The sequence below is a fragment of the Pinus tabuliformis genome, chromosome 2_1 (genome assembly GCF_031772625.1).
Source record: "Pinus tabuliformis cultivar Carrire ecotype Pingquan chromosome 2_1, CPIR1, whole genome shotgun sequence".
NCBI lineage: Eukaryota > Viridiplantae > Streptophyta > Pinopsida > Pinales > Pinaceae > Pinus > Pinus tabuliformis.
Window position 1 is genome coordinate 142,116,913 of NC_142299.1, and position 12,748 is coordinate 142,129,660.

The 12,748-nt window shown below is 42.7% G+C and overlaps 1 protein-coding gene across 1 annotated transcript; it reads left to right on the forward strand.

The window, feature by feature from the left end:
• Positions 1–5,186: 5,186 nt before the first annotated feature.
• Positions 5,187–12,487, forward strand: LOC149199170 (pentatricopeptide repeat-containing protein At5g04780, mitochondrial-like). Its single transcript, XM_089400475.1, has 2 exons — positions 5,187–5,292; positions 12,018–12,487. The coding sequence occupies exons 1-2, from the start codon at positions 5,187–5,189 to the stop codon at positions 12,485–12,487; spliced, it is 576 nt and encodes a 191-aa protein (XP_089256601.1).
• Positions 12,488–12,748: the final 261 nt, after the last annotated feature.

The following is a 12,748-nucleotide window of genomic DNA, read 5'->3' on the forward strand; positions in this document are numbered from 1 at the left end:
GCCGTACAACCCGACTACCCTATCATACGGGTGAGTAATCTCTCCGAGTGCTGTTCTCGGTGTACTGTAGCCACAAGACGGCCGAAGGTTTATCTATGGCGAGGTTTCAAGGGAGCTAGGGGGCTTCCTATATACCCAGAGGGTACGTGGAAGACAGTCCGTGCGCGGTTCTGTCTAATGCGCTACTACTCGAAGGGGTACCCACAGGGGTTACAAGGGAGTCCAACAGACGTGACCACCTCTTGTATTTCCTGCGTGCATGCCTCCCCAAATCCGCAGGTTTATGCGCTTAATGACAGATCCCGTGGTTTAAAGACGCTGGAACACGTCTCTAGCCAAAAAAAAATTTGCTAAAATTTGGAGATCCCACCGAGCCCTGGAAAGTGCTCTGATACCACTTGTTGTAGATCTGACCCAAAATTACTATAGATCTGATATGAAATAGCTCTGATACCACTTGTTATGCTCTTAACCTGCAAAGCAATACCCAAGCGAAGAAAAGATACCGAGAACACAGAATATGCGAAGAAAATATACCCAAAACACAGAATAGCAATGATTTTATTATTCAGAGAGAAATGTTCACAGGCCTCTTCGAGGGGGCAACCTCCAATAGAGCAGAGCTCGATTACAAACCAAGACACGATGCTCCTCGGAGGGAGTCTCTATCCTTTATATATGACTCATACATGCAATACCACTGGCCAATATCGTGGGTTTTATTAATACCATCTATCTAATACTACCGCCCATTTGCAACTAACTGTGGTCCCGTCATTAATGGCGAGTTAACCACTTACAAATATTAATATGGGCTTTATTGACTTTTGACTATGACGTGATCCCATGACATAAATAAGGGGGTTAGGGTGGGACCCTAACATTGCCTCTGCTTCTTTCACTTTCTTCGAGGGGTCTTCTGGTTCCTCTTGGGTTCCAATGGCATCTATCTTTACCCAGAGGAAGAACCCTCTTTTGGAACTTCTTTGGCTTTTGGTTTAGGCTGGGGCTTCACCAATGGCCCTGAATTTTTCTTCTCAGTTGGTTTTGGTAATGCCTTGCCCTTTTTTATTTATTTCCATCCTTCTTCGTCCACTTTGTCCCCGGTTGGAGCTTTTGGGCAATTTCGTTGGAAGTGTCCATGTTCGTGACAGGTTCTGCATTTGAAAGGCAGTTGCTCATAATCCAATTTTTGATAGTGATGTCATTCTCTGACTGTAAGTTTTACCGCTTTGGACAGTCCAACTTCCAGATCGACTTCCACATAGATTCTTATGTAGGTATATTGGCCCTTGTTATCTGCTTTGTTAATGAAACGGCCTAGGTCATTTCCAATCTTCTGCAAGGCGTGATAGCTCTAGCAATGGATCGGAAGATTGGAAAGTCGGACCCAGACTGGGACCTCTTTAGTGGTGTTGATTGAGGGATTGAAGTCGGGGGTCCACTTATTAAGATACAGACCCTGATTTCCCATAAAATATGGACCGTTTCTGAAAACCAAATCTTTATCTTCTTTGGAGGTGAACTGGAAAATGAAATACCCTCTTCCGACAACATAGCAGATCACATTGTTTTCCAGCTGGGGCCTCCAGTTGTGTTGGATCCAGTCATCTATTGTTTTTGTAGAGGGCCAGCGTCCCATAAATTGTCCTACCAACCCTCTGTCAACCAGGGCTAGGGCGATTTTTATTGGTTGGTCTTCTGGCAGGGCGATCTCAGGAATTTCCTCCAGTTTTTTGATGAATTTCGGGACTTCTGGAATCAAACATTTCTTCCTTTTCTGCGAGAGCAATCTTCTGAATGCTTCTTCTTAAGAGATTGGTGGGGTGGGAGAAGGCTCCTCACCCCTCGACACACTCATGGCGGCAGCTACGCTCCTCTGCGATCGCAAAACCCAGACGCGAACACTGTGCCAGCAACAACACTGGCCAGAGGAGGGAGGCAGAGCCCGATTGCAGGGATGTCGGGTGTTAACACTCAGGTTGTCCCTTTTGACTCCTAAAGGGATACGGCCGAGGTAACCACAGACCAAGCTTTGGACTGTAGGTCCTAGCCTACCTGCAGTCAAAGAGGGCTCTCTCTTTGTAATTTAGCTTTGTCTAAGGGGTGATTTTAGGCTAGTTATGGTGTACAAGGGGTTTTGTTTAAGTTTTGGTGGGATGATTGATATTTTCAAGTAGAGAGGCATGCATAATGTGAGAAGCTCAGACCATTGGGCATGGAGTCATGGATTAGGGCTGCTAGTGCGTTTTCTTGGTCACAAGAGGAATACAGAGTAGGATAGCTACACATGGAACAATATCAAGTTGGAATAAAGATGGAATGAAGGCTAAGGAATGAAAGGCAACTAAGAATCTCTCATTCAGCTTAACAGAGGGAAGGTGAGTGAATTATATCTAGGAGCAGTCAAGAATTCCTAAATAACAGCCATACATGGGTGAGCAAATTTGAGCCAAGAGGAATTCATATTCATAGCCAATTCAGAGGAAAACATAAAGAAACAACAGAAATTGAGCATAGAGTGCGGCTAAGCAAAGTCTAGGCTATTCATTTTTCCTGTTATTTAGATGGTGATACAATGGTGATATAAACACATACATAAACTGAAAACAGAGACAAGAAAAACTTATTGTTCCATCAAGTAGCTCAATAATTCTGTGATTCACTCTTGTGCATCAAATCCACATCAAACAGTCCATAAATCAAGTCTTCCAGCAATCTCTATTCATTAAACTATCAAAAGATACAGTGCGAGTCTCAACAGGAGATAATCAACCAACCAACCCTTTTTTCGTAGCAGAGGGTGGTTTATATAGAAAGCATATGTACAAAATCAGATCTCTTAGAAGATATCAAGGGGAAAAATATCTCAAAAATATCTACAAAACAGATCTTAAACAGATCTTTGGAAATCTGTCTTTAATCCTAACTTGTACTGAAAATAAATGCAAGAAATATCTATAACAACTGTGCTGGAGGCAGCAGCATCTCAAAGTATCTAACTAAGGCTGTGCATGAGGCAGCAGCCTCAAAAAAATGGATTGATATGGTCCTTTGAGCCATGCGCTGTCCTCATGGCCATAACTGCACATTGGGCTCAGCAGCGCTGCTCTCAAATGTGGCTTTATTCACTGTTTTTGCAATAACTATGCTTTAAATCCTTTCCTCTGTACTCCTTGGGTGGTTCTGCTGCCTTAAGTGGCTTTAAAGCCCAAAACTAGGAGTTGGTGAGCCTTTATGGCTCATCACTGCTTCATTGACTTTGATGGGGGCCTCTTAATGTTTGCCTGTTTCGAAAATAAATATCTCCATCAAAAACACTAACTGATACTCTTTGCCGCATCACTGGGCTCTTTCTTTTATGCCAAAACACTTTAAACTGCAAATTGCCCCCTTTATGGCTGTTTTTCGGCCAAAAGAACCGCTGCCAGGCCATCGGCTGCCTTTGGAATGCCATCGGCGCTTGGCCGATCAAAAATGGCCTTAAGAATGATGAATAATTGCAAACTGGCGGAATAGTGGAGGCCGAAAGCATGCTGAGGTGGAAAACCATGCGTTTTGGTGCGGTTCGTGCTGGGAGCGATGAGCAATGGCTGAGAAATGGTCGAGCTTCCATTGTAGCTGAAGCAGGTGAGGGCGCTGTAATAAAACATGAAAATGGACCTTTTCTTTAAAACAAGCAAAAATGCCTTTAAACCGTGAAATCTTGTGAAAATTTGGCGCTGAGCGATCACTGTAGCACACAAAGGATCTGGGCCATTGGATCCGGCGCGGGCTGATCCGACGACCAACATTAAATCGGCATATCGCATATCGGCGAGGGCATGGGGCGGGCAATATATATATATATATGTGTGTGTGTGTGTGTGTGTGTGTGTGTGTGTGTGTGTGTGTGTGTGTGTGTGTGTGTGCGCGCAATCAGCAATGGGCCGATCGCTGATATCGCATCGGCGATCGACCATTGGGAGGAGAAAATGGGCGGTATATGATAATGGGTGAAGCGATATGTATGGGGCGTGACTTATTGAGGACCGTCGATCTTAGGGCCCAATCCGACGGCTCTCAATAAGTCAGAGCATCGGTGATCAGCGGTTCGGGGGTGTGGGTGATATATGTGTGCGACACGATATGGCTTGAACTGCGATGCGATATCGCATCGGAGCCATAGGGCGGAAGGCATAAAATATATGATATATATATTGCGACAGGCTGAATGCGATAATCGCATCGGCTGACATCATTGGAGATTCAACATAAATATGCCAACACTTTGATCGCCGCGACCTCCGATAGCGATATCGCGTCAAAGGAGGGAATTTTCAAATGGACGAGGGTTTTTGGATTCGGTGAAGGGCTTTCAAGGCCTTTTGAAGTATTTTTGGGGTTATGAAGGGTCCTTAAGGCATCGGAAGGGGCTCGATAGCCAAAAAAGAGGGATTTTAATGCTTGAAAGGAGTCTGAAAGCATTTAGAAGGGGTTTTTATGCCTTAGAAAGGTATAATCAAGATTAAGAAGAGGGATTTTACACTTTGGAGGGGATTTTATACATAGGAATGAGTCCAAATGCATTAGAAGATTGTTTGAGAGGCAAGAAGAGGGTTTTTACTAAATTTCAAGTAAACTTAGTAATTCCCTCACCCGCCCACCCACCCACTCCTCCCCTCCAGGTGCCCTCCCTACCCCCCCTCACCCGCCCGCTCCATCCCTCCCAGTGCCCTCACCCGCTCGCCCCACCCCTCAGGGCACCCTCCCTACCCTCCCCTCACCCTCCCGCCCGGCCTGAGCACCCTCACCCGCCACCCCTCTGGGCGCCCTCGCCTGCTCGCCTGCCCGGCCCACCCCTCCGGGCGCCCTCACTCGCCCCCCGGCCCGACGCCCTCACCCACTCGCTCGCCCCACCCCTTCAGGCTCCCCTCACCCTGACCCCCTCCACCCAGGCGCCCCACCCACACTCCCTCAGCCCCGCCACTTGGGATGCCTGCGCCCCCGCCCGGTAGGCGGTAGGGGTGCGGGCGGCCCGAGCAGTGCCTGCACGAGGAGCCCTCGTGCAGGCACCACTCGGGGCACCTGCGCCCTCGCCCAGTAGGCGACAGGGCGATTCTGGGAATCGCCCTACCGCCTGCTGGGCAGGGGCGCGGGCGGCCCGGGTGGCGCCTGCATGAGGTGCCCTCGTGCAGGGGCCACTCATGCCCTCGCCCGGCAGGCACAGGGCAATTCTCGGCGATTCCAAGAATCGCCCTGCCGCCTGCCGGGCAAGGGCACAGGCGGCCCGGGTGGCGAGGCCAAGGGAGGGTGGGTGGGGCACCCAGGTGGAGGGAGGGTGGGTGGGTGGAGGGGGGTTGGGGTGGGGCAGGCTAGTGGGTGAGGGCGCCGGGCGAGGGGGCGGGTGAGGGCGCCCGGAGGGGTGGGGCGGGTGGGCAGGCGAGGGCACCCGAAGGGGTGGTGAGTGAAGGCACCCGGGCCGAGCAGGTGGGGGGAGGTAGGGAGGGCGCCCGGAGGGGTCAGGCGGGTGAGTGAGGGCGCTGGGAGGGGTGAGGGTGCCGGGAGGGTTGGGGCGGACGGGTGGGGGGGGGGGGTGGGGTAGGGAGGGCACTCGGAGGGGTGGGGCGGGTGGCTGAGGGCACCGGGAGGGGTGGGGCGGGTGGGTGGGTGAGGGCGCCTGGAGGGGTGCGGCAGGCGGGTGGGTGTGGGCACCGGGCGGGGGGGTGGGTGAGGGTGTCTGGAGGGATGGGGCAGGCAGTCGGGCGAGCGAGGACGCCTGGAGGGGTGGCGGGTAAGGGCGCCCGGGTCGAGTGGGCGGGTGGGTGAGGGATGGTAGGGAGGGCGCCAAGAGGGGTGAGGTAGCGAGTGAAGGTGCCGGAAGGGGTGGGGCGGAGAGTGAGGGCGCCGGGAGGGGTGGGGCGGGCGGGTGGGTGAGGGTACCTGGAGGGGTGAGGCAGGCAAGTGAGGGTGCCGGGAGGGGTGGGGCGGGCGGGTGAGGACGTCGGGAGGGGTGGAGCGGGCGGGTGGGTGAGGGCGCCCGAAGGGGTGGGGCAGGCGAGCGTGCTCGAAGAGGTGGCGGGTGAGGGCGCTGGGGCCGAGTGAGCGGGCAAGTGGGTGAGGGCGCCTGGAGGGATGGAGCGGGCGGGTGAGGGTGCTCGGCGGGGTGGGGCAGGTGAGGGCACCTGGGTCGGCCAGGTGGGCGGGCGGGTTAGGGGGGGGGTAGGGAGGGTTGGGGCAGGTGGGTGAGGGTGCCCGAGCCCCCTGGGGGGTGGGTGGGGATGCTTGTGCGGGGCGGGTGGGTGAGGGCGCCCGTGCCATGCGGGGGGGGGGGTTGGGTGAGGGCGCCCGGGCAAAATGTTTTATTCATAATTTCTTTTCTTACACTAGAATGTTAATGCATGCCCTTTTGGAATGTGAGGGGTAGTGGGTGGGGCGATTGTTGATTAAAATTTATGATATATTTTCATTGTTAATTTAAGTTAATATGTTTTTATTATTTATTGATTTTTGTGTTTCTATTTTTCAGGAAAATGGCATCAAAGAGAATTTCAGTGAATCTTTTTGGACCAAAGACTCTTCAAGGTGCATCTAAAAGAGACATTGGTGAACGAACTCCACCTGAGCTCATGACTACAAATCTTTCAAGTGCCTCAAGTGATAAGAAGATGATTTCAGACTGGAAGAATTCGAAAGAGGTGAAATTTCCATCAAGAATGTGGTATGTCAAAGAAAGAGAAAGCACAAATGTGAATATATATCTATATACCGAATGATAATGGAATTTTTGAGGTGATGGGAAGAGTCGTAGATATGTGTTTGGTACCGGACACTGAAGTTGTTTACGTACTTACAAAAGCTCCCAAGTCACATGAAAGGGTTAAATCTCAACTATCATATTCATTGTATGACATGAGAGAGGTATCTACAAAGTTATGTAGTCAAATCGTAAATGAGATGACACAAAACATCGTAAGTATTGTTATTTATATTTTTATTTTGAGTTTTTGAAAGTGTCTCGCTATATTTTTTAACTTTGTTTTTTATTGACATATGATATTTTGTTTGGAAGAATTTCATTGAAAGTTGTTCAATTAGGTTGGGAGGCATTCATTTCATTGAGCATGATATCATGAAAGTTGTCAGCAGTTTTTACTCAGTTTCAGAAGAAGATATGGAAAATAGGCAAAATGAAGTAATTGATAATGCTACAAAACTACATCCAAAGAATCAGAAAAAAAGGTCTCTGGTGGATAAATCTAGCAAGGGTAAACAAGTTACTTTTGAGAATGATGAAGTTGAAATTGACATTGAAACATATGTTGTCATTATTGAAGATGACATTGGCACTGAGAAGAGCCATAAAAATCCAAAAGTAACAATGCCCAAGAATAACTCTATTGGGAATGTTATGACCAAGAAAACTAAAGTTGATGATTTTGAAGCAGTCATTACCAGCAGTCAAGAACCTAGTGAAACTTCAAAAGAAAGCAGAGAAATCATTACACCAGGAGTTGATTTAGAAGATGGCATTATCAAAACAAAACAAAATGTCATTCGAGAGAATTTGACAAAGATAAACTTAATTTATGGTGGTCGCACATTTCATCTTAATGTCAGGCAAACCTATAAAGCAAGTGAAGGACAATGTCAATATCAAGTTAGAAAGCCACATCATCTACATCTTCACAACTTGAAGACATTGATGAGGTACAATCCATATGCTCATGTGGTTAGTTATGTGCTTCTTGTTGATCCGCTTCAAGTTCCCAACAAAGAAGCATTTGATAAGTCAATATGTTTTGAATACAATTATTATGTGCTTGGGGGGAACCATTCTGTAGAAGCTCAAAGACAATTGATGGAGGAATATCCTAATAACCCACGTTTTGAAACAATGAAATGTATCATTTACGTTGGTTTATCTGATACAGAAGCAAAGTTAGTGGCATGGGATCATAATTTAGATAATGAATATAGGATGTCTATCACTTTCATCCAAAGGGTTAGATTTATTCATAGTGAATTTGAAGAAAAAAGTGGTGGGGATAGGACAAATGTTACTGCAAATTTCTGAAAGGAATGTTGCATGGAAATAGGATATCAAATTGAAGAGAAAACCAATTCAAAAGGTGGAAAAGGCAGCAAACATAGTGATTTATTCAGAGGTGTTGATAACATTTTCCAATTGGCATTTAGAACTGGAGATGTTTGGAGGTTGATTGATGAGATTTTTAGCATGTGGGAGGACATTTCCATTAAAAACCAGAAGGTCAAAAAGTCTAAGCCATTGATATGTGGCAACAGTAAATTAGCTCCTGAAATGGAGCATCTTCCAGACGATATGGCTATCACACCTTGGAGGGCGATGCAAGGAGTGAAAGATGAAAAAATTTTCAAAACAATATTATCTTGTGTGAGGTTAGGGGAATTATCATTGGAGGAAATGTTTGAAGAATTTCAAAAGTAAGTTTGTTGAAATATTTTTATTTATTTCCAGATTAGAATTATATTTTAAATAAAACATGTTGTTCTTGGTAGTATTTGTTATACATATCATTATATTAACTTTTTGTTACTTTATCTATGCAGTCACAAAGTTTATATGAAAATTCAAGAACAAATAGTTAGATTGTTGAATGAAGATAGTTGGGATGATGTTGTACGCAAATATCCAGATTCAAGTTCTACATCAACATTAAAAGCTTTTTATCTTCCATTTAAAAAGGTATCTTGATTTATACATTCATTTTTATTCACCTGTGTACTATTTTTAATTTATAACTTACACATATATTTGTTTATTTTATAAAAGATGATGAAGGATGATAATGGAGTGACAGATAGTTTCAAAACCTTTATTGAAAACATAAAGATCGAAAGACTGAGGAAGCAACGTATTAAGGATGTTCAACTTGATCCAACTCTTAATCATTTCATTCAGAATGGGCTAGACACTATTCAATATCAAGTAATACAAGTCGACTGTGAATACATTGCTAAACTCATACCTAAAAGGGATTATGCCCTAGTCATTGCAGATATTCCCCATGGTTTCAATATTCCAAACATTGACTATGATAGTGACCCTTATACTTATCAAGCTTCTAGTAAAGTGGTTGTGGGATTTGTAGAAGTCATGTCATCACCATTATGGAGATTTGTGACATTTCATTCAGACACACAATTGGCAATGATATTGTCAAGCTTCAAGGGGAAAACAAATTCAAGGATGCAGCTTACATGGTAAGACGTTTAAAATGTCTATTTCATTAATGTTGAAAAATTTATTTATGTACAAGTTAATTGAACTTTTACTATTTCATGTTACAGGAAAAAGTCAAATCTTCTTCACAATGAAGATCAACAATTTATAAATGATTGTGAGTTCATTCATATTGATAGTTAGGCAAAAGATGATAGCCATATGTCTATTATTTTTAATCGGGTAGACAGAAAGAGTCATAGCCAAATACTGACAAATGATGTTGGTGTGAGAAAACTAACATATGAAGACAAAGAAGCAAAAGGAGAGAGAGTTAACATTTATAAAAAACCACAATTATGGATTAACTATCTTATAGACATTTGTTCAAATGAAGGAGATTGGGTTCTGGATTTATTTTCTAGCTGAGTTAAGTTTTATTATATGGAATTGAATTTCAATATGTTATTTTTTTAATTAATATGTCATTGTACTAATTTAGTTCATTATTTCTTTTTTGCTTGATAATTAGGTACAACACTAGCATGTTGCCTTCAAAAAGGAAGAAATTGCATTGCAATTGAAAAAGATCCAGTACAGTGCAATTTCATTCAGCAAAGAATTAATGCTCTTCAATTACATGGAACCCCAACCACCATTACATGGAATGTTTGGAAAGACATACATTGGGAGATTCGTAGACATCAAAGACCCATTAGAAGAGGAAAATGAGCAAAATGAAACAGAAAATATTGTGGAAGAAGACAATGATGAAACTCTAGAGGACGAAGAGTTTGGATTACATGACATTGTTGATTAAATTTAAGTTATGCTTGTAAATCAAGCTTTGCAATGTTTTGATTTTGACATTTTATGAGAAGAATAAACACTCAATTAGGGTTGTTATACGTTCAATATTTGTAATATGTGATTTTTACATTGATTCTTAAGTTAATCATTATTTTTTGGAAAAAAAAAAGTGATTTTTATTATTTTTTTGACATGAAATTCATAAAAAAAAGCTATTATTTAACCATTTTTAGTTAAAATTATCGTATAAAAATTGTGATTTTGACATGTCAATTCTAGCAAAAAATTATCAAAATGTGTAGTTTTTTAGTGATATTTATGTTAAAAATGGTTATTTTTATGTCCATTGTTAAAAAATATTGTTTTTTAGAAACAATTATTTCATGTGGATTGAAAAATTAATTAAGGATGTATAAATATGTAGAATATCGAAAAATATAAATATCGACCTTCTAATTGAAAAATGCAAAACAATAAAAACCTCACGAAAAAAAATTAAAATAAAAATAAAAAAAACAAGAAAATGTGAAGAAAACGACCACTTCAAAAATTATCAAATTTACAAAATAATTATTTACATTTTATACATTAAAAAATTTAAAGCCAAAAAATAGGGCTTTTAAAAAAGGGGTGTGATGCAGAATGCTCACTTTTTAAAATCAGCATGAAAATCACTACCATTCTAAAATGTGATGTACATAAAAAAAATTAAAGTGCCAAAAACTATGCTCTAAAAAAAACATGTGTGTGCTACATCACCCCTTTCAAAATCAGGTCACTTTTTTGCTATCTCTACGAAATGGGTAACAGTATCAGTTCCCGTTTCAAAGTTTACATTGTTTGAATCAAATAAATCATATTTCAATATCTTTCCTAGCATCGTAATATCAATAATTTGAAGCAACATGGTGGTGGTCAGTAGAGATGGTTCCAAGAAACAAGGTGCAAGTTTAAGGCTTGTCAACTGTCCTCTCCATTTTTTACGTTTTTGCATAAACAATTGCAGTTCAAATAATATGCTTTTCTCCCCCCTTTTTGCACTACGATGACCAAGAGAGAGGACTAATGGCTCGCTGTCTCATTACTCGATTCCAAAATATATCCTTATATCAGTCCCTAATTTCGTTTTCTCTCCATTTGTCATCATCCGAAAGTTGTTAAAGCTTCGGAAAATCCCTCAACTTCTAACCGATTATGGTAATTGGGAATAGACAAGAACCCAAATTAGTGAGTCCATCCGTAACTTCTGAGTTTCCAGACTCGCTGTCTGTTTCCACATTAGGGTTGACGGAAAAATAAATAAAGGTTTTCATATTAATAAAATGTAGGGTTTTAAATTTGAATGACGCCCAGATGTTAAACCAATCTAATATTTCAAAATAATCATGACTGTCGAGTCTAGAACTACATAACATTTTTTCTTGGCATCTATTGTTGATTGTTTTGAGAAGATATATCATGTAGGTTAAGCACCCTATCTCAGCCTAGTAACAACGTTTTTCTTGTAGAGATGAGCATTATTTTTCATCATGTTTAATGGAGATAAATAGGCCTCCATTGGTCTGGCTAACAAAGAAGGCACTTACAGCCTCTCAGATCAGTTTTATGTTTACATGGACAGAGATATTCTGAAACATTGTTGTATTAATATAGACGCCAGGTTGAAATGTATTCACTTTAAACATTTGTGATTTATACTGCCGCAACCGTTAAACTAACCTGAAACCTATAATGGCTCAAATTTTAACATTCAAGGATGAAAAATCGATTTCACATCTAATCCGCTCATCATTTTTGTCAAGCATACAAACTTCGTCATTAAACACAAATAAGAACTTGTGGAGCAAAAAAAAAATAGCAGAGAAAGAGCAGAGGAGACAAAAGGATCAGAAACCTCGACTTCCTAAGAGAACTGGAAACAACCAAGAGACGTGAAAGGCCTATTGTCTCTCCTATTTAGAACAAGGGATACAATTTCATGGGACTATTATTCACTCTGGATTTGAATTGAACGTCTTTGTAGGCAACGCACTTATGGACATGTATGTCAAGTGCAGTAGCATAGAGGATGCCTGCAAACTATTTGATCAAATGCCAAAGCGCGGTGAGGTTTCATGGAATGTGATGGTCATAGGGTATTTGTGGGATGGGCAGGTTGAGGAATCCTTGAATCCTTTTCAGCAATCACAGAGCATATCTTTTGATTTGTCTCAATTTGCATTTTCGAGCATTCTCAGTGCTTGCACTAGCTTACAGGCTTTCGAGCAGGGGAAACAGCTTCATGCTCTGGTTATCAGAGTTGTTGTCGAGTCAAATGGCATTGTTGGGAATGCTCTTATCGACATGTATGCTAAATGTGCTAGCATAGAGGATGCATATCAGATGTTTGACAAAATTCCCAACAGAAACCCGATTTCTTGGACTGCTATAATCACAGGATATTCGCAGGCGAGATGTGGCGAGGGAGCTTTGGATTTGTTTTCTCAAATGTAGAAGACAGTTGTGAATCCCCATCAAGCAACCTTTGCTAGTGTTCTCAGAGCTTGTGCAAGCCTAGCAGCACTGGAACAGGGCAAGCAAATCCATGACTACATGATTAAAACTGGTTATGAGTCGAGCATTTTTTTCTTCAGCAAGTGCTCTATTGGACATGTATGCCAAATGTGGAAGCATAGATGATGCTGATAAATTTTTCGGTGTGATGCCTGAGCGGAATTTAGTCTCATGGAATGCCATGATATCAGCATATGCCCA